The sequence below is a fragment of the Clavelina lepadiformis genome, chromosome 5 (genome assembly GCF_947623445.1).
Source record: "Clavelina lepadiformis chromosome 5, kaClaLepa1.1, whole genome shotgun sequence".
Classification (NCBI taxonomy): Eukaryota; Metazoa; Chordata; class Ascidiacea; order Aplousobranchia; family Clavelinidae; genus Clavelina; species Clavelina lepadiformis.
The window spans coordinates 4,896,367-4,920,719 of record NC_135244.1 but is presented as its reverse complement, the minus strand read 5'-3'; the positions used below and the strand labels follow the sequence as shown (position 1 = coordinate 4,920,719).

The following is a 24,353-nucleotide window of genomic DNA, read 5'->3' as shown; positions in this document are numbered from 1 at the left end:
ATGCTATTGTACTTAGTTTGCATATCTACAAGTCATTTGCAGTGCAGTAAAAGCAACTGTTTCGTTTTGCCGCCTAGCGTTAAGGAAGTTTCACACATTAGCGCCAAATCCGAGACGACAACACAGCAAACTAGAGTAAAATAGATTTAACCTTATTGGGAAACAATTAACCTCTTGTTTGAGCAGTAAGAAAAATATTTTCTGAAGTGTGTTATCGTTCAAATAAAGTGGCCCAACTTTTCACGAAAAGCTCTTACGACGACGCGCCTAAGCATCACTTGCAGTCAAGCACACAACAAAAGTTTAAGATTTCCAACGATGTTTATTGCACAAACAGGACACAATACATGATATGTACAAATTCTGGTAACTCACACATATCAACTGATATACGAGCATACAGTATGCATATATGTGACAGTACCATTGGCTCTCACAAATTTGAATCATTGACCTATAACCGCGCAAAAATACGTTGTATTTAGACAAAACTGAGCCAAAGCAAGTCGACGAAGGCAGAAACATACACGTGATAAAATTTTTGCTAAGTTTCACATCGAATCATAACTATAGATATTAAGATACCATGAAAATGAACAGGATAATCAAGTAACATCACACAAGTCTCCAACCGACTTTAGCAGAGATATCTTCTGTTGGCGCCGCGTGCAGCAAAGTCTAATAAAATCAGTCTTGCAAAGACAAGTCATAACCGTGATGAAAAATAACAATTTAAGATCTTGCATCGAGCAATAAGAATATAAATAAAGTCATTTCATATCTGGTTCCTACGCTACAACAATGTCAGAATAACGAGTCCGTGAAAAGAAGATTATTTTTTGGCAGCCATCGGCGGCTTTTTCCTGGGGTAGTATTCGTTGATAACACTTCGTGGGATTCGTTTGAGCATTTCTTTTGGGAAGATACGAAGCAATTCCCATCCGATATCAAGCGAGTCGAAGACGCTACGATTCTCGTAAGCACCTGCAACACGTGACACAATTTAGAAGTTTTATGGCGGCAGGAATTGCACATGAAAATAATGCAATATTATGATAACGGCACATTCATTCACAGCTTGACAAGAACGAGCGCACTACACTTCTTGTTTCCAAATATAGATTAAAACATAAACAATACCTTGTGTTATGAAGCTCTTCTCAAATTTAGAAAGGAACTCGAGATAAAGCATATCATCTGATGTGAGCGCCTCTTCACCAACAACTGCCTTCATAGCTTGCACATCCTTCCCAATGGCATAGTTGGCGTACTACAACATGAAATACCATTGTGATAAACTATAACTATATCTTAAATGGTTAGCCTTGCAAGATAATTATATGGGTAAACAATGCTCATGGTGTATAAAATGGGTGTTCGAACAAAACCATATTTTTCACACCAACTCTGTGACATGGATTCATACTGCATCAACCAACATCTAAATTAAATGACTGATAGAGTGACCTAATTGCTTACCAACTGGTTTGACACATCCGAATGATCTTTTCTTGTCATGCCTTCACCGATGGCAGACTTCATGAGACGCGAAAGTGAGGGCAATACGTTGATTGGTGGATAAATTTGACGATTATGAAGCTGGCGGTCGATGTAGATCTGTCCCTCAGTGATGTAACCAGTCAAGTCAGGAATGGGATGGGTGATATCTGGAGGTACACGGGACTCGTTAATATTTTAAAAACTAAATAGAACCCGCACATGCTGATAACACATGCACACAAACTTGCAAGTCAAGTGTAGTTAGTGGTCAAAAGTTTGTGTTATATACGACGAGTAATTGATGCAAGTCTCAAACGTAACGGAATAGACCCAAAATTTGAAAACATCATCCGACAAGATGTTTTGACTGACACAAGCAGTTTATTTTGTTGTTTCACTACATGTAACATATGATTCCTTGGCAATACAAATCACACTACAGAACCAAGCACGACTGAACATTGGTCGTTGTGAATTTAACTGTATCACAATACCACGATTCTAGAGATGAAAACTAGGCGCTATAACTTGAACTTGATTTAGGACTTGAGTTCTTTGGATTAAGAACAATTCTAAAATTAGATTTAAAATTCTTGATTTAAAAAAAAGATGTAAAAAGGTAAATTCATTGTATAATGTTCATCCCTGCCGCTAAAACTATTCATCATTTTTCAGGAGAAATCTAAAAAATATATTAAGTTAACTTAAGTTGTTAGTTGAAGAACTTACCATCATTAGGCATAGTTAAAATAGGAATTTGAGTGATAGATCCACTTCTTCCATTGACACGACCTGCCCTTTCGTAAATGGTGGCGAGATCAGTGTACATGTAACCGGGGAAACCACGACGACCTGGCACCTCTTCTCTGGCAGCCGACACCTGAATTGTCAACACTTTGAGAGAGTTCCAGAGGCTCATCAGAAATGTGTTAATTATACCACCTCCCTACTTAAAGCCTCAAGTTTGCTATTGTTAACTATCTAATTAAATATATTCACTTTTTGTCCTCCAAGCCAAAAAATAGGTATTTCTACACACCTCTCTCAAAGCTTCTGCATATGAACTCATGTCAGTTAAGATGACAAGAACATGCTTCTCACACTGGTATGCAAGGAACTCGGCAGTTGTGAGCGCAATTCGAGGTGTGATGATACGTTCAATTCTGTATGTTAATACATGTTACATGATAACATACAAACGTGTTATTAAGCCCTGAACACTGTTAATAATAATAAACATTCAGTATTGACTTTTCCCTTTGCAATCACGTACGTTGGATCATTAGCCAAGTTAAGAAAGAGGCAGACGTTGTCCATGGAGCCATTTTGTTCAAAGTCAGATTTAAAAAATCTGGCTGCTTCCATGTTTACCTACGAAAGAATAAACAAAAACAATCACATATAAATTTGCATATCGGAATGCAAGAACAAAAAGTTATGCAACAACATTTTTTGGCATCTTAGCTTACACCCATGGCAGCAAACACAATGGCAAAGTTATCGTCTGATCCATCCAGCACACCCTTGTCTGGCATCTTCACCAGACCGCCTTGTCTGCATATCTGGGCGGCAATTTCATTATGTGGAAGACCATTGGCTGAGAAAATTGGAATTTTCTGGCCACGAGCAATACTGAGCAAAAAATAGAAATCAGGCAAATAAATTAAGTGATGTTATGCTAACGTTACAAAGAAAGCAATACGTTGTCACACAGGATTCATCAATATTTCTGAAACGTTAAAATTAATTGTTTAACGTGCCTAAAGAGGTTTATGAGATTGATGCTGTAAAACAAGTGCAAGATATTTGTTTAGTCCTCGTCCAACATCAATATACCTACAACCTACTACCTACAAGCCACAAATAATTTAAAGTTACCTGTTCATTACATCTATGGCTGATATTCCAGTCTGAATCATCTCCTCTGGATAAATACGAGATTGGGGATTAATTGGTTGGCCTTGAATGTCAAGATAATCTTCTGGGAGAACAGATGGACCTTTGTCGATTGGCTTCCCTGACCCATTAAAAATACGGCCTGGATACATACAAAACCACTATATTAAAGGGTTGTAGTTTTTAGCCTGTAAGAAATATCTGTTTACAACAGAACCTTGAAAACAAAAAATTTTAAGTAAAAAGTGTAACAATTTAATATAAAACAAATTTCTACTCAAATTCACCATTACCTAGCATATCTTCTGATGTCGGAATTCTTAAAATATCTCCTGTAAATTCACATGTTGTATGTTTTGCATCAATTCCTGATGTTCCCTCAAAAACCTGTCAATGTTTACAGTAAGTGGCATCACTAAATTTCATCAAAACTACAGATAACCATACTTTTCAATGTCACATAATATTAAAGGTGCACTGTAACAGAAGTATTAACTTAACAAAGATGCTTCAAAATCAGTACCCTCAGAAGTTCACTGCAAATAAGTACATTATCAGATGCATGAAGTATAAATATATGCTATCCTGTGCAGCATTGCCAGCATGTAAATTCATACCTGAACGATTGCTTTATCACCACTAACTTCAAGAACCTGTCCACTTCTTTGGCTGCCATCAGCAAGATTTAAGGTTACAATTTCAGCATATTTTGCAAACTTGACCTTTTCCAGGATAACCAGGGGACCGTTGACTCCAGAGACTGTTTGGTATGCTAAAAGAAAGCAGCAAAAACACTTAAATATACACGAATACATTTTAACTAACATGGAATAAAATGCAATGAAGATTAGGGGTTTGTTTCAATCTTGCATTTATAAGAAATTCTCCAGCAATTTGACGAAAAGAAAGGCAAATTTTGTCATCACAAAACCAAATGTTTTAAAGTAACTGTTGCGTGGTTTTGAGAAATGTGTTTGTCAACATTATTTAAAAGTTCATATTTATTTAAACTTTGCAGCAGAGGTTAGGTTAAACCTTCAGCTTTTGCTGTTTATTTATGCAGCTATAATTTAACAACAAAGTAGCAGGCAGTGACGTCACATGTGACTGTGAGCTCATATTTACCTGGAATAATCTGTAGTTATGTAGTCAAGTAATTTGTATTTAAGTCTGAATAGTTATCAAAGGACTATCGCCAGCGGTGAAAGTCTAAATTTAAGGTCGTTTTGTTGACCTTAAACAAGTTGTATCTGATACTACACACGTTGACTTTAAGTTTCTCGAGAATCCACATCATGCCCTGATGTGATACAATGGACAGTTTTTGAAAATGATTTTGAGAAAAAATAGAAATTGCAACTTATAGCTTTGCTGACATCTTCAAAAAGAAATCTGTTGGTGAAGCAAACGTGCTTTTAATTTGCATGCAACAGTCATTTTAAAACCCAAAGACTGAGGGATGACATTTTACCAAAATTCATTTTCCAAAAACAACTTTAAAACAAATTCAATTAAAGAAAATATGATTTAAAACATTCCAAAAGTTTTGTCATAAAAACATGTATATGTATATATATATATATATATATCATGGAAGAGCTTTATAAAACATACTGAGTCTTGGCTGAGAAATGTAATCTCTTGTAACGGCGAGAGTATGTTCTCTGGAAGCAGCAAGCTGAGCTGGATGAATCGGATCAGTCATCTGCATCAGATCTACACTCATGGTTGTACAACCAGTACACTATTTATCAAACATATACGACTAATCTGCAAAGAGTTTAGATGTAAATTTTGAAAAACATTCAAGAAAAAATGTTAAAATATGGAAACCTTCCCTAATACTGGTACAATGAAAATTATAATAGCAAAAAATGCAATAATTCAGCAAAACAATTAACACGGGCTTCTGGCTGCACAGTTCCTAGTACAGTTGTGGTTACTACTCATGTCACTAAATGGCAACAAAGCAATGTTGCATCTTGAAATATTTATACACAAAAGATATATCATGTCCACACATGAAGAGCTTCGTTATGTTCAAATCCAGACTAGAATAAAATGTGTAAGAAAAACTTGAAAATTGATGAAAACACGCTGCAAAGGTTTTTAGGAGTTAAAGAAAAAACAAGTGAAAAACCTTTCAAAACAATTAAAGTTTCATCGAAGTTTGCCAGGGTTTTTATGGGCAGAAAACCGCTTTTTGAAATACACCGACTGCCTGAAAAAAGTCTAGAGGTGGTTAATTATGTTTTTGACTCTATGATTCAGTTGTAACATTACAAAACTTGATATGCTTGCAGTGTCATGAGAAACAACATTTTAGCATAGTACAATTATTAGTAGTAGGTTTTAATAATTTCTTTTTATGCTAAGAACTGCAATCATTACTGTTTAGTTCACAATCCACATACATAAGTTCCTAGTTTACCAACAATTCAGCAATTAGGCCCAGATAGGCACTGGTAGTTAGCCTATAGTTGTACATTCCTATGCAAAGGCTGAAAGACGCCAACTGCTAAAAGATGGTGGGCGCCTTCATGTTTTTCCAGGAGTTATAGCGTTCATATTCTTTTATTTTTTCACCATAATGGTGGGGGATAAAAAATTGTGCTGACACTGATGCCGTAATTAAAAACAATGACAAATACACCACAATCAAAGCAGAAAAATATGGCAAGGCCCTGATGACAAAAACACAGATCATAGTAATCAAGTTTACGACTAATTTATAGTGTCAGGACGGCCACCGAACCAAAATAAATACAGAAACAGAGTTTAAACATCTACTAGTCTGCATATAGCCAAAATAAATGGAGCATAGGCTTAGCCAATCCATAATCCTGTGTGCTTACTGCTTAGTTCAGTAGACTATTTCCTTACACGGTTATACCACAGTTAACACTGCCACATTTATCCTTCTAGTCAACCTGGTAACAGCCCTACACTGTGGCTACACATTCTGACATTGACACAGTAGTACCGGTAGCATACGCCTTACAGTACTGCAGTAGGCAGGTAGGCCTAAACTTTGAGTAGATTGTGCTCTAAAAAATTCTTCTTCTTGATTATTTAGCAATGTTATGTCAAAAACGCGATACACGAGCCCGCCTTATAGCGCAAAATGTAAAACTCCTTTCAACCTCCGCAGCCAAATGCCCAAAATGAAACTCAGCAATTCAACTTCACAAAAAATATTGACTAGGCAAACGATTTTGCTCACGAGACCAAAAATCATTAGTAAGCAATTTTATTTTAAAAAGTGAAGGGGTTTTGAGAGGAAGAAAATTAAGAAATTAAATGAAGTTAGGACAAATAATTAAATATTTAAAATTAATCGAAAGTTCATGTATGAAATAGTAATAGAACTTATATCCTAGAGATGAGGAAAGTTTTCGCACAACTCAAATTTGGTGATCATTTCTCACCGCTTGAGCCCCAATTCCCGAGTTGTTGTGCTTGCGTTTCCGAAAGGATTTATTTTTAACAGCAAAAACGTGGGAAAACAATTAAAATTCAAGCAAAAAGATTAGAGCCAAAGTACTTGCCGACGTATTAACTGCAGACATTTTGAATAGTAACTGTATATCTAGGGGCTAGAACGTAGCTAAGCTACATTGAGACAAATAAAGCACTTGCCTCCAAAAATCTTGTGAAAATCTGAGCTAAAACATTTATAGTGTTAAATTACGTTACATTTAGCAACATCTTTAATTTAACCCTGGATGTACTTGATATAATTGCCTCCGTAAAAGTTTTACCCTTACTACAGCCTTGTAAGTTTACATAAGCTACAGTATTCTCAACAGTCAGCTGTGATTGGCGAATGGCGCGCAGATAATGTGGTGAGGTTCGTGATCAATGCCCACTGTCGCTGCCCTACTGAGACAATGCCTTCGGACAAGATGTTAATGACGCCTAATCGCTCCTGTTCAATGGCCTTGGTAAATAGTTTCATATTCGGGCAAAATTAGAAGTTTTATTTGTTTAGATTCTAAACTTTAGAACTTTTCACCAGGACCAAGATCAGAATAACAGCAGCGCCGCTGTGTAGACCTATTGAGTATTGACCACGACTTACATTATAGCAAGACCGGCACTTTTGCTCTAATCGTTCCACTTTACTAAGGCTATGTAGGCTATTATAACTTATTTTAATAGAGCCAGATTAATAAATCCATAAATCCATCCGCTTCCCTTAAAACGGCTTGGGTGGTCTTTTCTAACAACATTGCACCATCTCTGGCAATGTATTTTCCAGCTGGTGATTAACATTTATGAATATGATATTTTGGGAAAAGCTTATTTGCACTTCCCATGCACCTGCCATCTATTGTTTATCACTTTGCACATTTCAACTCCCCATCTACAAACTAGGAAACCATATATATTCGCTTTTATCAGTGACCAGACAAAGAGAAAGATCGCTGACCAAATGTCTGTTGGACTTGGCTGAAAACGTGCTCTTGTAAAACTTGTAGAACGGCAGTTTTTAAAATGCAACTCGCTTAATAATCTTGCGTTAAAACGTATACAAAATTTCAAGTAAACGCCTTCACTTGTAAGCATATTCGATGCAATCAGTAGCCAACTGACAACCACAATGTTAGAGTATTCTAACAGCACGAAAGAACTAAGCTATGGATTTAGGTTCTTTTGCCAGGTTAATGTAGAAGAGAGAAATTATTTGTGCCCCAACAACCTCTTCAACTTTAATGCATCCGATTTAGGCTACATAGGGTCAGAATTTTTACATCGAAAATACACCAGATAATAAATTTTAACTCCGCTTTAAAAGTCTACTTCCGATCCTGATAAGTAAAAAAAGGAATTAATTTGATGGACCGGCTTCTTTTTGTAATCAATCAATTTTATTCTGTCGCCGACGTTAGCCTACATTGTTTTCGTCTGTATAGCCTACAATCAATCACCATTTCTGCACTCATCGAAACCTCATTGCTACAGTTGTGTCAGTCTCATGCTACGTTTCAGTTTAGCTTATTGGAGGATTTTAGCTATCATCAAGTCAGCTGTTATTTAACAAATAAACAACTCCACTACTCTGTTTTCTATAGTGCAAGATAGCCTATGTAAGTTAATACAAGCCTATACAGGCTATAGAGTTATAGACCATAACTTACTGAAGATCGAAATGTCTCGCGTTGGCTGAAGGTTTGATGATGGTGAGGCAGAATAAAGTTGGAGATATTTTATTGCAATTGATGGAACAACTGAGTAATTAGTAAAACAAAATATAACGACAATGGCTAATCCTATATTGCACATGTATAGGCCTAATCATGGCATTTCCTCAATAAGTTTAGTTCAGAAATAATCTGCAAGACTAGGCAAAAACAATGCCACGATAAAGCAGCTATTGCTATGGAAGAACATTTTTAGTTTTATCCCTTGGATTTTCTCCTGCGTTTGGACTGTAACTTCCTTGACTGAAAAAAAAAGTTAATCAAAACTTAAGAACCAAGGTTAAATATAAAACCAAATTATAGAACTGGTCTACTTAAGACCGTTAAAGCAACAGTTTGAATTTCTTTAACTTGAAACCATTTCATACCTGGATGTTCTTTTGTACAACAGGAAAAGCAGAAAAACAATAACAAAGAGTAGTAGTACGGTAAGAACAGCCAACAAAATTTCAACCAAGGTCTCACCTAAAAAATTAAACCGGTAGCCTACAAGTAAAATACAAGCCTACAGCTAGCTTAAAATTGAAGCTCATATACAACGATAACCATACGCGTCCCTACAGGAAGAACAGCTTACCCTGTCTAGAGCACAGTCTTCCTGGTCTGCTGAGATTTTTATCAGTAAAACCATTTTCACACTGACATGTGAAATATGTCTCATCACCAATGCAAACTGCTTGGTGATGACAGTCGACTACAGCCTCATCCTTGCACATGTGAAAAGCTGCACATACAGTAGTTTAAAATTCAAATTGGAAACAACTCAACCAGAACGATATAAAATGCTAATATAAGTAATTATTTTTAGATAGATTCCATTCTCACGTCCAATGAAGATTTTATCGTGAGAAATATGAGGATCCGTCTGATGTGCCAAAAATTTAGCATTATCTATAAACGTCTTTCTAATTTCTTCTTGAATTTCTTCTTCTAGCTGACTCTTGTTATAAGTGGGAGTCATTTCCACATCAAAGTTAAAGCTAACCTGTTAATGAAGCGTATATTGGAAAAGAAACAATATGTTTGCTTTTGTAAAAGACGCATGCTGCGTAGACTATATGCCGTGAATTGGTTATAAAAAGTTATTATATAATCTTACTTTATAGCCAAATTGAGTACGAAAGCCTTTAGCTGTTTCATAGATGACGCCAGTCGAGTTATAAATCTCTGTTGTGTAGCCAACATAATCAAACGCCCATTGCATCTATAAAAATAGCCAAAGTAAGGTATAACAAATTAAAAAAATAACAAAGCAAATATAAATGAAGCACATTTCCCAAGTTATACAGAGAAAGCTTTATTATCTCTTACCTGCTCAATAACCTCTTGAGTCAGATTTTTGTTTGTTTCATCCAGAGAATGATCCTTTTTCATTTGTGTAAAGATGACTCCACTTAGAGTTGCTATAAAACAAGGATACTGTGTTTGCAATAGAAAAATCATGAAAACAGAGAAAAGTATAAAAGTTATTATCTCTACACAACTCTTACACCAATCTGTAAATGGCACTCTTGGAAGAACTGGAAAGCTGGCTGCAAGAATAATGATGTGTTTTAATTGAGACCATTCTTTGCATATAAAAATTTTCTCCAAATTAAGACTTGAGATATTAGCTTAATGGCCTGCTAGTACTGACCATATATCCTTGTTGTATCCACGTCTATGAATTTAAAGACATCATCAGCATTTATTATAACCTTGTACAAAGCCTTGTAGAGTGACGCAGGAGATTCTCTTTCATTCGATGGAACTTTTATCTTAAAATGTAACAACTCGTCCTTCGCTCTTCGTGTGCGACCTTCTGCGGCAGGGGGAAATATTTCACAATTACCGTAAGACAGCGCTAAAGTGCATTTGTCTCACACGCGCAATTCCAATTCATAAATTTGCTGAGATAACAGATTTAAACGCAACCTACCACCACTACCATCATCTGCCCAAGAACTGGACGTGATAAGAAAGGGTTTGTTCAGTTCGTTGATCCTTATTTTCCATTGCTCGATATCTGGGGCTTCATCAGATTTGATTAAAGACAACGTTACCCTCGGCATTATCAGCATGTTCATCTTTATTAAATGTTTTTCAATTATTTCAAAGCTCAGCAACATTTATAGCACATCTTAAACACATATTTATAAGCAATCGTTTTATTTTCCAGACGTTTCGGGTTAACCCAGTGGTGTGATTCTGCCGGTTCTTGGAATTTTAATGACCTCCGCGAACCGGTTGTTAACCAGCGTATGTACAGGCCTATGTGTATATCGGCCCCGGGTCAATATGGCATGCTGCTAGTGAGAGAACCGGATGTTAAAATATTTGAATCCCACCACTGGGTTTACCTTATAACTAGGGCGATTATTTTTTGACTTGTCAAAAAAAGTCAGAAATTTGTCAAATTTATAGCGTTAGGTCAAAAATTGTCAAAATTGTTTAAAAAGTCAAAATTTTTTACCAAGTCAAAATTGTTTACAAACTGCATTGTCGTGGTGTCATAGAGGTTGCACTGTAGGTGAACTTGTCATTTTACATTGTACACCTTGTAACCTACTTTATACTGTTGTAAATGGCCCATTGTCTACTTATTGTGAATCAGCTCTTGCTTTGGTTTTGCTTTAGAACTTAGATACTTCGTGTATCTTTAGTTTAGACAAATGTATTGAACAGTTTTTGTTGTGTCTTAGTTGGAGTTTTTTTGGCAGTGATTTGTAATTAGCTCATTTCCCTTTTCAGAATAGGCTAGGTCTGTGTTCATATTTTTGCCCTTCTTTACTACAATAAATTTTAACTTTTTGTACAATAATGCGTAATTTAACTACTTGAGTTCTTCATACGTCAAAATTTGTCAAAAAAAAGTTTTTTAATGTCAAAATTTGTCAAAATTTTCAATTTTTAAGTCAAAAAATAATCGCCCTACTTATAACTGATTAATGGTGCTTATAAAGGTTAACGAGTTTATAGATAAAGTGTTTGCTAACCTGTTGGCATTAGCACTAATTTTTTGAAAACTATTTTACGTTTTGTTGAATTGTCCTTAAAAAATAATACATTGTGATACAAATATACACTGTATGTACGAATTCAACTGTGTCCGAAAACGTCTTTACAACATAATGGGTAATGGCTATAGTACCTTCTCGATCAAGTTTTCGTCAGAGCTGCTGGAAATCTTTTCCATGTAACCCTTAAATTCTCTTGGCTGGCCGAAGGTCAATCCGTCTAACGTTGTTCCTGATTCATTGGCTGCCTTCTGAAAACTTTCTTTGATCTCTTTTTCTGTCATCGTTTCAACGGCTACGTACGACAAACAAGAAGAGATTGTCAACCAGCGAACAATAACCATTTATAACTATACATGTTAGGCAGTTTAGCAGCTAAATGCAGCCTCATGATAAAGCTTAAGTTATAAGGGAAGTTTGTTGCTTACTTTCTGCATAAAAGTGAACCCGAACTGTGTACATTGTAATCGGTTCAATATAGTCCACCGTCACGTTTGCTTGAAGAAATTTTAACTGCAATCAACAAAAATGACCGTAAAAAGTCACCATTGCAATGTTGGTAACGCTCTATTAGCATTTACTAGCAGTAATAATTATATTAGTGTAACTTGCAGAGTGCCGAGATTTTAATAATACAGTTTATAGATTTCCAATACAAATAAGACATTGTTATAGCTTACCATGCTCTTAAATCGATAAACGTACCACCTCGTAACATCCGAGTCAACATCCAACCACATTTCTATAACTTGGTTTGCGTTAGCAACGCTGAGTATATAAAAGCCGGTATACGTCTCTAAAATAGAAAGTAAGTCATGTTTATTGAGATAAATAACATGTTTGAGGTCTGATGACCTCGTCATGATATAAATGTTTACTTACGGGAAGCGTTTGAAAAATAAGGCTCAGTGGGAACTGTAAAAAAAGCAAAAATATTTCATGTTTTGATTTATTTTTTTTTCCAAGCCTGCACACGCATAATTCTAGCTTTTACTCACAATCGGCATTTACGATAAAAAAACTATCAATTTTTTAACTTCTTCAAACTGTTTTATTTAATCTTGCATTCGTACAATAAAAAAAAAACTATAGCGCCAGCAAGGCTATTCTCAAACCTTCTCCAAGAATTGATGTAAAAAACTGATTCTTCAAAAATGTCGTATTTATTTGAGGAAGAGACGTTGGCGACAACGAGGTCTCGAAAACCGTCGAAAGTAATTTGATATCGGTTGTACTTGAAGACTTCACTGTGATAATGAATGAGGCTTATCAAAGTCATTGATTATTCAAATCATTTTCATGCAACATTTAAAAATTAATCATCTATTAATGTTCACGATAAAGATCGCTTTTACCTGGTGCTGAAGCTTCCGGAATGTCAACTAAAGATAAGAAAACATAATATGAGTTTAGTGTGAAATGTAGACTATAGAGTCTATAGACTTACATATAACAGTGTTAATTATATAGTCAAAAGACCATTACACTGACATGTGTAGGCCTAAAATGCGTGGGACTTGTAAGCTTAACCTAAATACAGTAAATCTACAGCATATAGTATATCGATGTTTAGGATAGACGTCAAGCTCCATACGAAGTATAACCATATAGCCTACAACGACTTTGTGATAGTGCAAGTACAACAATAACTTATCACAGCAAACTTACAGAATATATTGATGTTGCTGACATTGAGCGAAACGTGTCCTTTTTGTATTAGGTCATTTATATTTTTTTCCAGTTCTACAGGACCAGTTCCGTCATAAGGAGGCATTGTGATGACAAAAGAAATCTCTCGGTAGGAATTATTCGTCGGTGGTTTAAGTAAAATACCATTTATTTCGCTTCCGTCAATTCCAATAACCGGCATCATGACGTCAAATAACGCAACCAGCTAAAATAAGTTGTATGTAATGCTAAGAATGCACGACACGCCATATACTCTTAATCATACAATGATCTTAAGTTTTTAAAATTCTACACAAAAGAACCTCTGCAAAAGCCGCGATTTTCAGTTCTTCTTCCAGCCAACGGTCCGATTGTAATATCTTCCCCTTGCCTTTGAATTTACGGACCTCGCCTATATTAACTGAGTCAATTTGGAAGCCATCTAGTAAAATAAATTACTGTGAATACTCAGCATAACCAAATATAAACGGATCAGCGATTATTTAACAAACAGGCTACGTAGGTCTGTATACAATGTATCTAGTATAGATTTCGAGTAATGCTTTGAAAACGGAACAAACAAAGCTAGTTATTCAATATTTTTACCTGAAAGCATGGAAGTGATAAGTTCGAAAGAAACGAACGCGTCTAAATCGTAAGGTGATGTGTCGTTTTTTAACTCTATGTTGAAATGTATCATCATCTGATCCAACCAGTTGCTTCGGGACTCGAAATACGTGATATCACTTTTCTCTAATAATAGATGTCAAACATACGATGGATAAATCTGTATGATTAAGGCTTCATTAAAAGTACGTAACAAGTCTCCACATGTAAGTGTTATTCCTCACTTATCCTTAACAAGCCTAAGCCAAAGTGTTTATTTATATTCTCAATATAAGGTTATAAGTTAATAACGTGCCAATTTCAACAAATTCCGTGACATTTGATTTGCTCAAAGCTAATCGCAGTTGGGAGCCAAGCGCATTCTTTAATTCCAATGCCTCCGCCGATGAAAAGTTCTTCATCAGATCATGGATGGTTAAAATTGACAGTCCTTTAATGGGTACCTTCCCTATGCATAAAAATCCCTTTAAGTTGATTTACTTTTACTCTCTTCCTTATAAAAATCACTACACATTAAAAATAAATTCAATCATAATTACATGTATATTGTAAACTTATGTCTTTGTGATAATGCATCTTACCAAGCACTTTCAAAAAATCTCCATGAAATAGCCACCAAAACGTTTTAACTTTAACGTTACACAAAGGTACAGCTATAGGTATGGCTAAGGCATAGAGTATGGCTTCATGAGAATTTTTGTTGTTGATAAAATCATGTCATACCTGGTATGGCAAGTCCCATAACGGTTCCTTCTGGCCAAACGTTAATAGAATGTCGAACAATTTCACCAATAAATTTTGTATAATCTAGTCTTTGTGCGGCTTTTTTGAGATCTGACATTACACTTGTTGGAGTGACTGGCGTATTGACATTTATAGGATTTAAATCCACAAAAACTTTAGCTAATTCCGAGGACGATTCGTCGCGCGCAAACTGCATTATAAAGCAACAAAAAATCAAACACTCTTGATAAGGTTGTGATTGTATTGTTTAACTATATCTCTATCGTATACAAATACAACTTTGCAATTTTGTACCTTTTTGAGATAAGTGGTCATCGACAAACCAGCTTCTTTAAATAAGCTTTGTAACAGAACAGAAATTCCATCAAACAATGTGGCAAGTTTCGCGAAATTATTGAGGTTAAGTGCTATCAATTCATCCTCAGAAAGTCCAGCAAGGTTAAATTCCATCACCATTTTTCGTCGATCTAAAAAAAAGTAGAACAATACGTATATATATGATACGCAAAGGCCTATTTAACAATAAACAATATTAAACTCAACAAGCGTCTTCAATCATCGAACATAATCATACAAACAATTTCACGATTCATATCATTATACCTCCAGGTATATTGAATGTATGCCTTCTTATTGGTAAGATTGTTGACGTCGAGTTAATGTTACTACTGATGCCAAGCAAGATTTCCGTTGAATTAACTGATGGATTTGACACCAAAGCATGAGCATATATCCTATGAACATAAGCAACAATAAACCGACATCGGAATTATTTCAATTACAATACCTGGTGTTAGATCAAGTTCATCTACAGTTTAGTGTAGATTTACACTTTCGTCGTCCATACCTAGATGCAGGTGGAGCTACAGGTTGATAATATTGCACTGTCAGTCCACCAACATTGTCACCCATGCGATCTGCCAATTGGTTGAGAAAATCTTGAGTACGTTCCCTAACGAAACTGTGATTGGATGATTCTGGTCGGTGTATAACGTCATATACAAAAGACGGTGGGATGTCTAATTCAAATCCGAGTAGGAAGGAGTTATTTGACGGAGGCGAAGTAACAAGGACTCCGGGTTCACAAAATCTCTCCTCATCAGACCGAGCAGGTTCGAATCCAGCAGCTGCATGACACAAAGTACACGATAAAGAAGCTATAAAGATCGTTTTATCTAAAACCGTAAAACCAGGCCAAAATTCTTATTCGCATCAAGTAAATTGTGAAATTCAAACCTTAAAACCATGAAAGCATTGACGAATTTTTACGTGATCATCTTAAGAACTTACCTCTAACAAAGACAGTTCCAAGATCGACGTTGAAGAAATATCTTTCCATTCCTGTCCGTATCAGTCTCAGCACTTTTCTAGGAGTTGCGCTTTCATCATCTGATGACGATGTAATCGTAAATCCGGTTCGAAGACTAGCCGGATCGGAAGTTTCCCCAACAAAATCAACTTCCCAGCTTGCTCCAAGGTCGATGCGATCCGAGAGAGATGAAGAACGGAGAGTCTGACGAAGCTTTAAGATGAAAATTTACAATAAGTTAGTTACAAGAGATAGAGATCCATGATTTCCTCGTACGATACCATCTTCTTATCAAGAAAGAATCGATTGTAAATTTAAATCTCTGTACTACACACGCTAATCTTACCACGACGTTGACCAAATCCCTGAAACTGGCCTGAGATTGTGTGAGTGTGGAATTAACAAACCCTTGGCTCAAATCATTGACCGTAGCAGAGCCAGAAAAGAGGCGTTTTCCTGAATAACAGATGCTGGTAAAATATTTACAGCAAACAAAAGTTCAATAGTTTATTCTAATACTATTAATAAGAGGCAATAAAACTGCGCAAAACACCTTTGCCATGCCTTATGAAAACAAACCTGACATTCTGAACGTCCCAGGCAAGATTGCAAGCTCACTTGGTAAGCTTCCGTTTTTATGTGCTTCAGAAATGAAATATTCCAACTTGCACGGGAAGCCTGTGTGGCGAGCTGTAAAAAATTCATCATTTTACGATCGCTTCTATGAAGTTCATAATTAAAACAAAATAAGAATAAAAATACGACAGAAAACAGTCATTGGTAAGAAGTAAAAGCAACGAAATGATTAATACTTGAAGGACGTCGGTTGTTTACCCTATCAAAGTATGACCACTTACCATCAAATGTGGCGGAAAAGTGCATTGCGATTGTTCCATTGTGAAACGTTTCATAATATTGAACTTCAACAGCAGCCAGTCCTGGTCCTGTTGTATAATTCAGCGCTGTACTATATTGATCAGTTATCTAAAAAACAAAACATGCTTGTAGAAACTAGGTGGAATGCTGTTTTCTGAGTATATGTATTGATCACATGGCACGCAATATTATAGTATATTACATATTCTTTGAAATTTTCTTCTAAACTTCGAAGTGACGGTGACGAATTTCTGTCGATGTCACCATCATGGTCGTCATTGATGGCAATTATTAGGCTATCGTTGATATGAACTACTCCGATATATACATCTCCCAGTTCGAAGGGAGACTTGGTTGTCGTGACATAGGCGGAAGAATAAGTCACATCACCAACAATGGTTGTGGTTTCTCCAGCTGATGAAGACATGTATCTTTCTGCGTGGGTTTTGTGAATGCTAACTTCGCTTGCGGCGGTGGTTGATCTTATCTCTGTGTAAATGTCAACTTTGAAAGGATGTTTTCCCTTAATAAAATATGATAAGAATGTCTCTGCATACTTGTGGTTACTGTTTTCATCGACTCTGGCCCCACAACGCCGCCGGTAATAAGTACTAGGGAGATGTTGTATTGTGTTCCAGGAGAGAGTTGATGAAAAATTACTGTTGTGTTTGTTGCGTTGGATGGAAAACGTTTCTCCTGCTGTCACAAGACCACAAATATATCTTATACTACAAATCAAAATGTTTGCAAACACTAAAAAGAGCAGCAGTCAAAGCATCAGCTCTATCAATTAGTGTACAACTATTTAAAAACGTATGCAATATGATTACAGGTACATCAAAACACCTGAAGCGATGAATTGAGGGTAAAGCCTGTAATGGTAAGTTTGGACCAATCGATAATTTCGACATCGGGAAACGGAATCAGCTCGATAAAGACAAAGGAGTCAGATGCATTCATGCTCCAGTTATCCCACGGGCCAGGTACGGGAACTAATAGCAAAAGGAAAATCGGATGTATAAACTGGAATATACCGGTAACGTCAAAGTTTTTTTGATAAACGTATAATGTATTCGCATGTAATTTATCAACAGACCCAGATCGGGACAGCACATTTACTGTGCAATGTACATCTTGTCAATGACTCATGGAATATGCTGTCTGTCTATGAACAATAAAAGAGTAGAATTTTGTGAAAAATTTAACTTACGTGTTGAGGAGGTGACGTCATCAGGATCGCTTGTCGCTTTTCCAAAGTTACTGGTAGCTGTTATGACGTAAGGTAAATCTGGAATTAAATTATTTTGAAAGACGAAACTGGCATCCGGAAGAACATCTTCGGGATTAATCTGGAATAATTTAACCAAAAAAAAAACAATTTTATGCTCATAAAAGTCTAAACGGTTATATCTAGAACAATTGTAGTATTTTTACCTGTATACTGTCTACAACCGCCGTTTCATTCCCTAAAGGAGCAATTTGTAATTGGTAAAACTGCACAGTGCTGTTGGACGGCGAAAGTGAAACAGTGATGGAGTTTGGTTTTGTGTCCGACACCGCTACAGTTGGCTTGAGTAATGGAGCTAAAGCATAACAAATAAAGCCTTTAGCAATGAACGCTATGTCGCTGATTTTAAATGTAACAAACAAATAGCAATGTCTTGCCTGTTGATTCGTAAAATTCAATAGGATCAGAGACATAGCTATTGACGTGAGCGTACACGCGAATGGTGTAATCTTCGCCCGGTAAAAGATCGTCAATTACGGCATTTGAGTCTTTGATTCCAAAATATTTTCGAAAGAGTACTAGATTTGAATCAGAAGCATCATCAGCTCTTCTTCGCACTCTAACAGAAAATATGTACACTTCTACGATGTAATCCTGAATAATAAAAAGAAAACGCAAATTAGGTGAAACCATTTTATCATGGCGCAATTTTACGAATATACATTAAGCAGGATTAGATTAATTATTCAAAGCGTAATTTTAGTAGAAAGATACTTTTATCAAGCACCTACATCTGCGAAAGGAACCGCTTTCCAAGCCAAAGCGAAACCCACCGGGTTCACACTTCCGGTGGTGAGGTTACTGGGCCTCTCAAAATCCCCTACAGAACAAACAAAATAGTACTTGAAATATTAATAATAAAGTGATATTTTATGATCGTTTTTGTTTTTCAAAACTAAATGGGATATACGTGCTTGCAACCAAAAAATACCTACAGTTACATCAAGCGATGTTAAAAAATATTTGACTGAGACTTTACCTGTCGTTACGTTGACAAATCTAACTTCTGGCTCATCATGAATCAAAATCGTTGTTATCGTAAATCTATAATCAGTGTTGGGCATCAAAGTTCCGTTGAAAGATCCGTTGTAAACCTGAAGAATACGAAATGACAATAACTTCAACAAGTGAAGGAAATAGTTTCACAAAAAATTTCCTAAAACGTGTTTCTTGACTAACCGAATCTGGACCCAGATAGTCCAAGTAAACGGAGTCAGTGATGTTGGTGAGATTGGCCATGGTAGCAATATCGACCCGATAAGTCTCTGTGTTGTTGTCAGTTGGCGTGAAGAGGACGTAAGCTGAAATTGGGTTGGCCCAAGTCTCCAAAACTGAAACGCCGTATTCCGGGACTAGCATAACAATTAAAAATGGAAGAAATGAAATCTATTTTCTTTGCATTTTGAACCATGCATGAGTGAATTCGGCACTCACCTGTTGAAAACTTTACCATCGCTGAATTTGATATTGATCTATTTTTTGTATCCAAAGCGCTAACTAACACCGTGTAATTACGTCCAGATTCTAAGTGTAAATTTAAGTGCATGTTGGCAAAGCTTATGTAGGTTGCAGTATCGTTGCCAGCGAGGTACCTTATTTCATAAGCTGATGCATCTGCAATACGGTAATCAAACACATGAAATAAACATTAAATGGTGGCATTATGAGAGAAATCATGCAGAAAGATCGATTAGGTTTTACGGCATGATTTTTCTTACCCGATATCTCATTCCATTTTACGAAAGCCGTAACAGCAGTAATGTTTCGAACTTCCGCAATTAGTTCATGTAATGCTGATAAGAAGAAAAAACGCACGGGATATTTGGGTTCAATATTGACTTGATGCGATTATGGTTCCACGTTTACGCAGGGCTAAACTTTTTACTTCATATAAATGCTTACGTTTCGTTTTCACAACGGTCGATATCGGTAAGCTTGTTTCTCCATTCAAGACACTGACGACTTCAATCGTGTAAGAAGTGTTTGGATGAAGTGCTGTGACTTCAACATGTCCAGAAATCCGCGACTGATTCAACGAGCTACTGCCTACCACTGTACCGGTAGAGTCGTCAGTTCGTTGTATTGTGACGTTGTAGTAATCGACGTCATTGAGAGAAGAGGTTATCCTAATTTTGGCATCGAAATATTCAATGTTTACCAGAGTGATGTTTTGTGCAGGCGACGGTTTGTCTGAAAAATATTGATAGGTCATGTGACGAAAATGCAAGTGACACATAACAAAATGATTTTTTAGTAATGTGAAAAATGTAAAAATTATTATTTATTTTGCTATAACATTGCTAATAACCTACCGATACTTGTTTTAATACTAGCTGTGAATGGTTCAATGGTTGTTTCTTGTTCCGCTGCTGTTATGCTTGTGTAGGTTTCTTCCCTTGACGTTGGCATTGTTGGGCTAAAACTTGTATGGCGTTGAGTTGAATCCTTAGACTCTTGCGTTGTTGCTTCTTCCGTACCAAATCGATCTGTAGTAGGTTCAGGTGTCTTGAATCTAAAAAGAAAGCAGAGGATAAACGAAAAGCTCCAGATGATCAGCCCTTGTAACCTGTAATTTTTATCTCACATCTGCGTTAGAATAGGAAAAGGCGGCGGAACAAGTGGTGGAGGTGGCGGCGGTGGTATGTTTATGGTCACGTTGGCTGTAGCCAGCACTTCGGTTGTAATAACTAAAGAAATTTACGGAGCGTTATATGACATATACTTAACTTACAGGGCGTATTTCAATTTTTAACACTATGATTCATGCTACATAAAGTTAAACAAAAGCAAAGCAAAATCGCATTTTGTGCATAATTTTCTCCCAAGAATTAAGTCTACTTGAAAACGTTGACGTTTCAGTACTTGGAAGGTTCGTAGGGATTGTTACAACATTTGTCACAGAGAGTGTGGACGGAAAGGACTGGGGATTCAAAATTGCCAGAGTCGGTCCTCTACCTAAAAGTAACAAGGTCAGTATTATAAACGCTTTCTATTTTAATGAACCAACATTCAACAGACTTGCTTAGATATTCAGACATACGATACCAAACATTATTTATACCAAATAGCCTACAGTTTACACCAATGAGTGAATTTTTATAACCTGTTGACGGTCCGGTTGTTTGCCTTCTTTGTTTGTCTGTAGTTGCCTTGGTTTCTTTTCTTGTAAAAGAACTTCCAGAATCGCTATCTGTATTAATAAGAGCGCTTCTGGTAGCATATGTTTGAGTTGCGGACTCAGCAAAAACGAAATCGGTTGCAATAATCGGTTGTTTTGTAGTAGAATGAGGTGTTGTTGGCAATATGCCACCTGAACGCCTGGTTATGTCTTTCGAATCACGTTCTGTTGACGTCAGGTCAATTTCGTGCCTTGAAGTATATGCATCGCCTGGAGATGACGTAACGGCACTGTCATTACTAAAGCTAGTTGTCACGGCGGCTGATGACGCTTCTGCATCAATTTTACTGGTGACGTCTTGTACCTCAGTGTCTGCGGCGTTAGTAGAGATAAAGACTGCGGGAGAAACCCTTTCAGAGGCATGTGTAAACACGCTTGTTGTAGAAGCTACAGTTCCTGTGCTTGCTATTACGCGAGCTGAAGCTTTTACAGGAACTGTGTAAGTAAAAGGTGAAGCAGAGGCTGTTGCTTTAAAACCAAAGGTAATCTTTCCAGCTGAAGTACTGTCTGTTGTTACGTCATTAAAAACGATTCTGTGTTCAGTGCTAGATTGTTTCCCATTAAATGACGTAATCGCTTCGGCGAACTTATTGGGCTCAGCTGGAGCAACTTGGTTTTTTGTCACAGATAAATCTACTAGTGTTGTAGGTGCGGCAGTCACTGTTTCAGCTACGGGATTGTTGATTCTATAAATACAAGACCCGAACATTGTTCAATAAAGTTCCAACTGATTGATTAAAAACAAAAGACAATAACCTGTTAGCCAAGAAACCCAAAGAAATATTTTGTTATCGTTTACCACGTAGACTGTACACATTATAAAATTTACACAAAGAATATCTATAGTGTTGAACTACCAAGCTGCCAACTACTGTAAACACAGCATCCACTTACACTAACGTATTTGTATCACTTGAATCAAGCCGTGGTGGAGTAGTGTCCTTTTCGGTATTGTATTCAGTTTGCGGCTCTGGTGTGGTGACCCTGTAGTACATGATACACAGTCGGATAATTAAAGAATCAATCAAGAACAACAAAGTTTTACCATGTCCTGGACGCTTTACTTACTCGAGTGTGAAGGTCGGCAAAGGCGGAGGTGCACTCGGTGGAGACAAAGAAATGGTGAATGACGTCATCCTGACGTCTGGCATCGGCGTATGCACATCAACAGTCGTTACTGAAAAATTTACACTTGAAAGATAAAAGCTCGTGGATTCACAAAATGGTTTAGTTCTGTCAACCACCGTTTGTTATGCCTTGCTATGCATTTATTATTGCTTGCTATAGCCAATTGTAACCTATTACACGTGTGCAATGCTAAGAAGGCCTATAGGCCTATAGGTTCACACACCTTTTATCGTTGTTCCACTTGATGGTTTTGACGAACCTGTCTTCGGATCAGGTATTCTAAGCATTGGAGGAATCGGCGGCAGAGTGAGTGGTGGTGGCGGCGGTGGTGGTAAGTATTTCCATGCCAAACCTAATAAAATTAAAATTACTTCGTCTTAAAAGATTCACGCTGTCGCAAAAACTTAGATTTAGCGCTTCAATAAATGATGCGATAGTAAACATAATTCAAACGGAAATCTAAGAATGTTAACCTCTGCAAAAGTTATAAGTTACTCTCGGCCAAGTTGTGAACAACTCCTTAAAAAAAATTCATACTTGCGATGTTCGAAGTGATGTTCATTATTCCTGGAGAAAACACTTGGTTTGAGGATGCTACGAAGTTAATGGTGCTGAAAAGAACTCCACTTTTCTGTCAAATATGTATAGTTCATTGAAACGTTACTTAAAACAAATTCGACAAAAGATAAAACCGTTCCCGGTTGCGCATAAAATTACCATCGTAGACCGATATGTCTATTACCTCATTTAAATTTAAAGTTGGTTGTGTGGGCTTCAAAGCACTGGTATTTTTCAGATGTAACATCAGAATTGTGGACTCAGCCAGAGGCGTTGTCGAAAAAACTAGGTCTAAATAAATACCACAACGTATAAAATGGCATCTCAAGTATATAAACACATTGATACATACTATTTCGTTTGTTATTGGATTTTAATCATTACTTTACTATATGTATGCACAACGCTTCTTGTGATTCTAGATTGACTTTAACCAATTCAAACTATAGCCCAATTATAATTAAAGTGTCTCCTTATTCTTTAAGTTACCCTGTAGCCTATGCCTACCATAAATTCGAAACGAGTGTTACAGCTTCTACCAAATAGCTTAATGTCGTTAAGTTATAAATCTACCGTTTGGTGATACATCTAAGAGACATTAGGCCTAATATCAATTAAGACACTTATGCAAGTGTCTTAATTGATATTAAGCAAACAACTACCTAACTATAGAAAAATATAATTATAAGTTACCGGTAATGTGAGACCTACATTAAAATTACTTTACGTACCTTGACCGTTAACTGCACATAGCCTACAAAAATAAATCACTGTTAACAAAATCAGTAACCGATCCATTTTGTCTGCTTGTATTTACATTTTATTTTTGAAGTTCACTAAACCATTCTAAAAGGTCGATTTTGTGGCATACGCTACAACTAGGTGTGTTACAACTTGCTCCGGGCGTTCTACGTCACACTTTAAATTTAACAATGCACTGTAATTTTCGTCAACGCTTCAATTAAACTTTTATTCCTGGCAAACACCATCTACTGGGCTTCAGCACTGTCCAGGAAGTATGCGTAGGCTACTTTATATCTATTAAATTGCTGAGAATCTAATTATTAACTTCTTAATAGTTTTAAAAACAAGTCCGTTAATTGTTTTAATGGAAAGAACACAACATAGCCTATAAAATTTCTTTGTAAGATATTTAACTTACCAAGTAACCTACCCAAAAAAATTAAAAAAGACACAGTGCCGAAGTACATTATATTTATGTCTCGAAAAAATACCTTGTTTGGAAGCCAAAGGTGGCACTGATCTTAAGTATGCTCCCTTTATTTTCAATAATGAAGCAGAATATATGATAGCACTTTAGGAGTTAACTTTCTTTAACTGACACAAGCTTTCGCAAGCATCGCCTTGCTTCATCAGATGC

At 36.5% G+C, this 24,353-nt stretch overlaps 2 protein-coding genes across 5 annotated transcripts; both read right to left on the bottom strand.

Annotated features, from left to right (window-relative positions):
• Positions 1-302: 302 nt before the first annotated feature.
• On the bottom strand, positions 303-5,182 carry LOC143459754 (V-type proton ATPase subunit B). Its single transcript, XM_076957020.1, has 11 exons — positions 5,011-5,182; positions 4,014-4,168; positions 3,690-3,783; positions 3,379-3,538; positions 2,970-3,132; positions 2,774-2,871; positions 2,540-2,663; positions 2,230-2,380; positions 1,480-1,667; positions 1,141-1,270; positions 303-984 (listed from the first exon to the last, which is right to left on the bottom strand). Exons 1-11 carry the CDS (start codon positions 5,120-5,122, stop codon positions 833-835), a joined length of 1,527 nt encoding a protein of 508 aa, XP_076813135.1. The 5' UTR covers positions 5,123-5,182; the 3' UTR covers positions 303-832.
• A 3,408-nt stretch (positions 5,183-8,590) lies between these two features.
• LOC143459747 (uncharacterized) lies at positions 8,591-23,856 on the bottom strand. Of its 4 annotated transcripts, none has more exons than XM_076957011.1 (49): positions 23,704-23,856; positions 23,157-23,263; positions 22,952-23,045; positions 22,638-22,766; positions 22,355-22,463; positions 22,181-22,270; positions 21,212-21,972; positions 20,947-21,063; positions 20,693-20,795; positions 20,421-20,620; positions 20,011-20,298; positions 19,827-19,901; positions 19,543-19,722; positions 19,288-19,460; positions 19,088-19,202; positions 18,840-18,928; positions 18,486-18,702; positions 18,255-18,403; positions 18,031-18,169; positions 17,667-17,812; positions 17,378-17,519; positions 17,023-17,309; positions 16,802-16,928; positions 16,524-16,634; positions 16,291-16,400; positions 15,926-16,157; positions 15,483-15,762; positions 15,239-15,369; positions 14,930-15,102; positions 14,615-14,825; positions 14,187-14,339; positions 13,871-14,017; positions 13,588-13,706; positions 13,265-13,490; positions 12,952-12,978; positions 12,712-12,843; positions 12,479-12,511; positions 12,277-12,392; positions 12,025-12,109; positions 11,731-11,891; positions 10,519-10,666; positions 10,237-10,398; positions 10,091-10,132; positions 9,912-10,003; positions 9,700-9,804; positions 9,426-9,585; positions 9,178-9,324; positions 8,969-9,065; positions 8,591-8,843 (listed from the first exon to the last, which is right to left on the bottom strand). In XM_076957011.1, exons 1-49 carry the CDS (start codon positions 23,768-23,770, stop codon positions 8,777-8,779), a joined length of 7,371 nt encoding a protein of 2,456 aa, XP_076813126.1. In that variant the 5' UTR covers positions 23,771-23,856; the 3' UTR covers positions 8,591-8,776. The 4 variants fall into 4 exon arrangements, with proteins under 4 accessions (XP_076813126.1, XP_076813124.1, XP_076813125.1 ...); XM_076957009.1 differs by having other exon boundaries at positions 10,237-10,401; positions 23,704-23,855; XM_076957010.1 differs by having other exon boundaries at positions 10,237-10,401; positions 17,378-17,516; positions 23,704-23,855.
• Between the last annotated feature and the right edge of the window lie 497 nt (positions 23,857-24,353).

What these genes read in the sequence shown, in the direction of transcription:
- LOC143459754 (XM_076957020.1), bottom strand. Translation starts at nt 5,122, where the DNA reads ATGAGTGTAGATCTGATGCAGATGACTGATCCGATTCATCCAGCTCAG. An exon ending in GTGATAAAGCAATCGTTCAG is followed by an intron (nt 3,784 to 4,013) that starts GTATGAATTTAC and finishes AAACATTGACAG; the next exon opens with GTTTTTGAGGGAACATCAGG. An exon ending in GCCATAGATGTAATGAACAG is followed by an intron (nt 3,133 to 3,378) that starts GTAACTTTAAAT and finishes TTTTTTGCTCAG; the next exon opens with TATTGCTCGTGGCCAGAAAA.
- LOC143459747 (XM_076957009.1), bottom strand. Translation starts at nt 23,770, where the DNA reads ATGGATCGGTTACTGATTTTGTTAACAGTGATTTATTTTTGTAGGCTA. An exon ending in AAGTGGAACAACGATAAAAG is followed by an intron (nt 22,464 to 22,637) that starts GTGTGTGAACCT and finishes TAAATTTTTCAG; the next exon opens with TAACGACTGTTGATGTGCAT. An exon ending in GGTTCACTTTTATGCAGAAA is followed by an intron (nt 11,892 to 12,024) that starts GTAAGCAACAAA and finishes TGTCGTACGTAG; the next exon opens with CCGTTGAAACGATGACAGAA.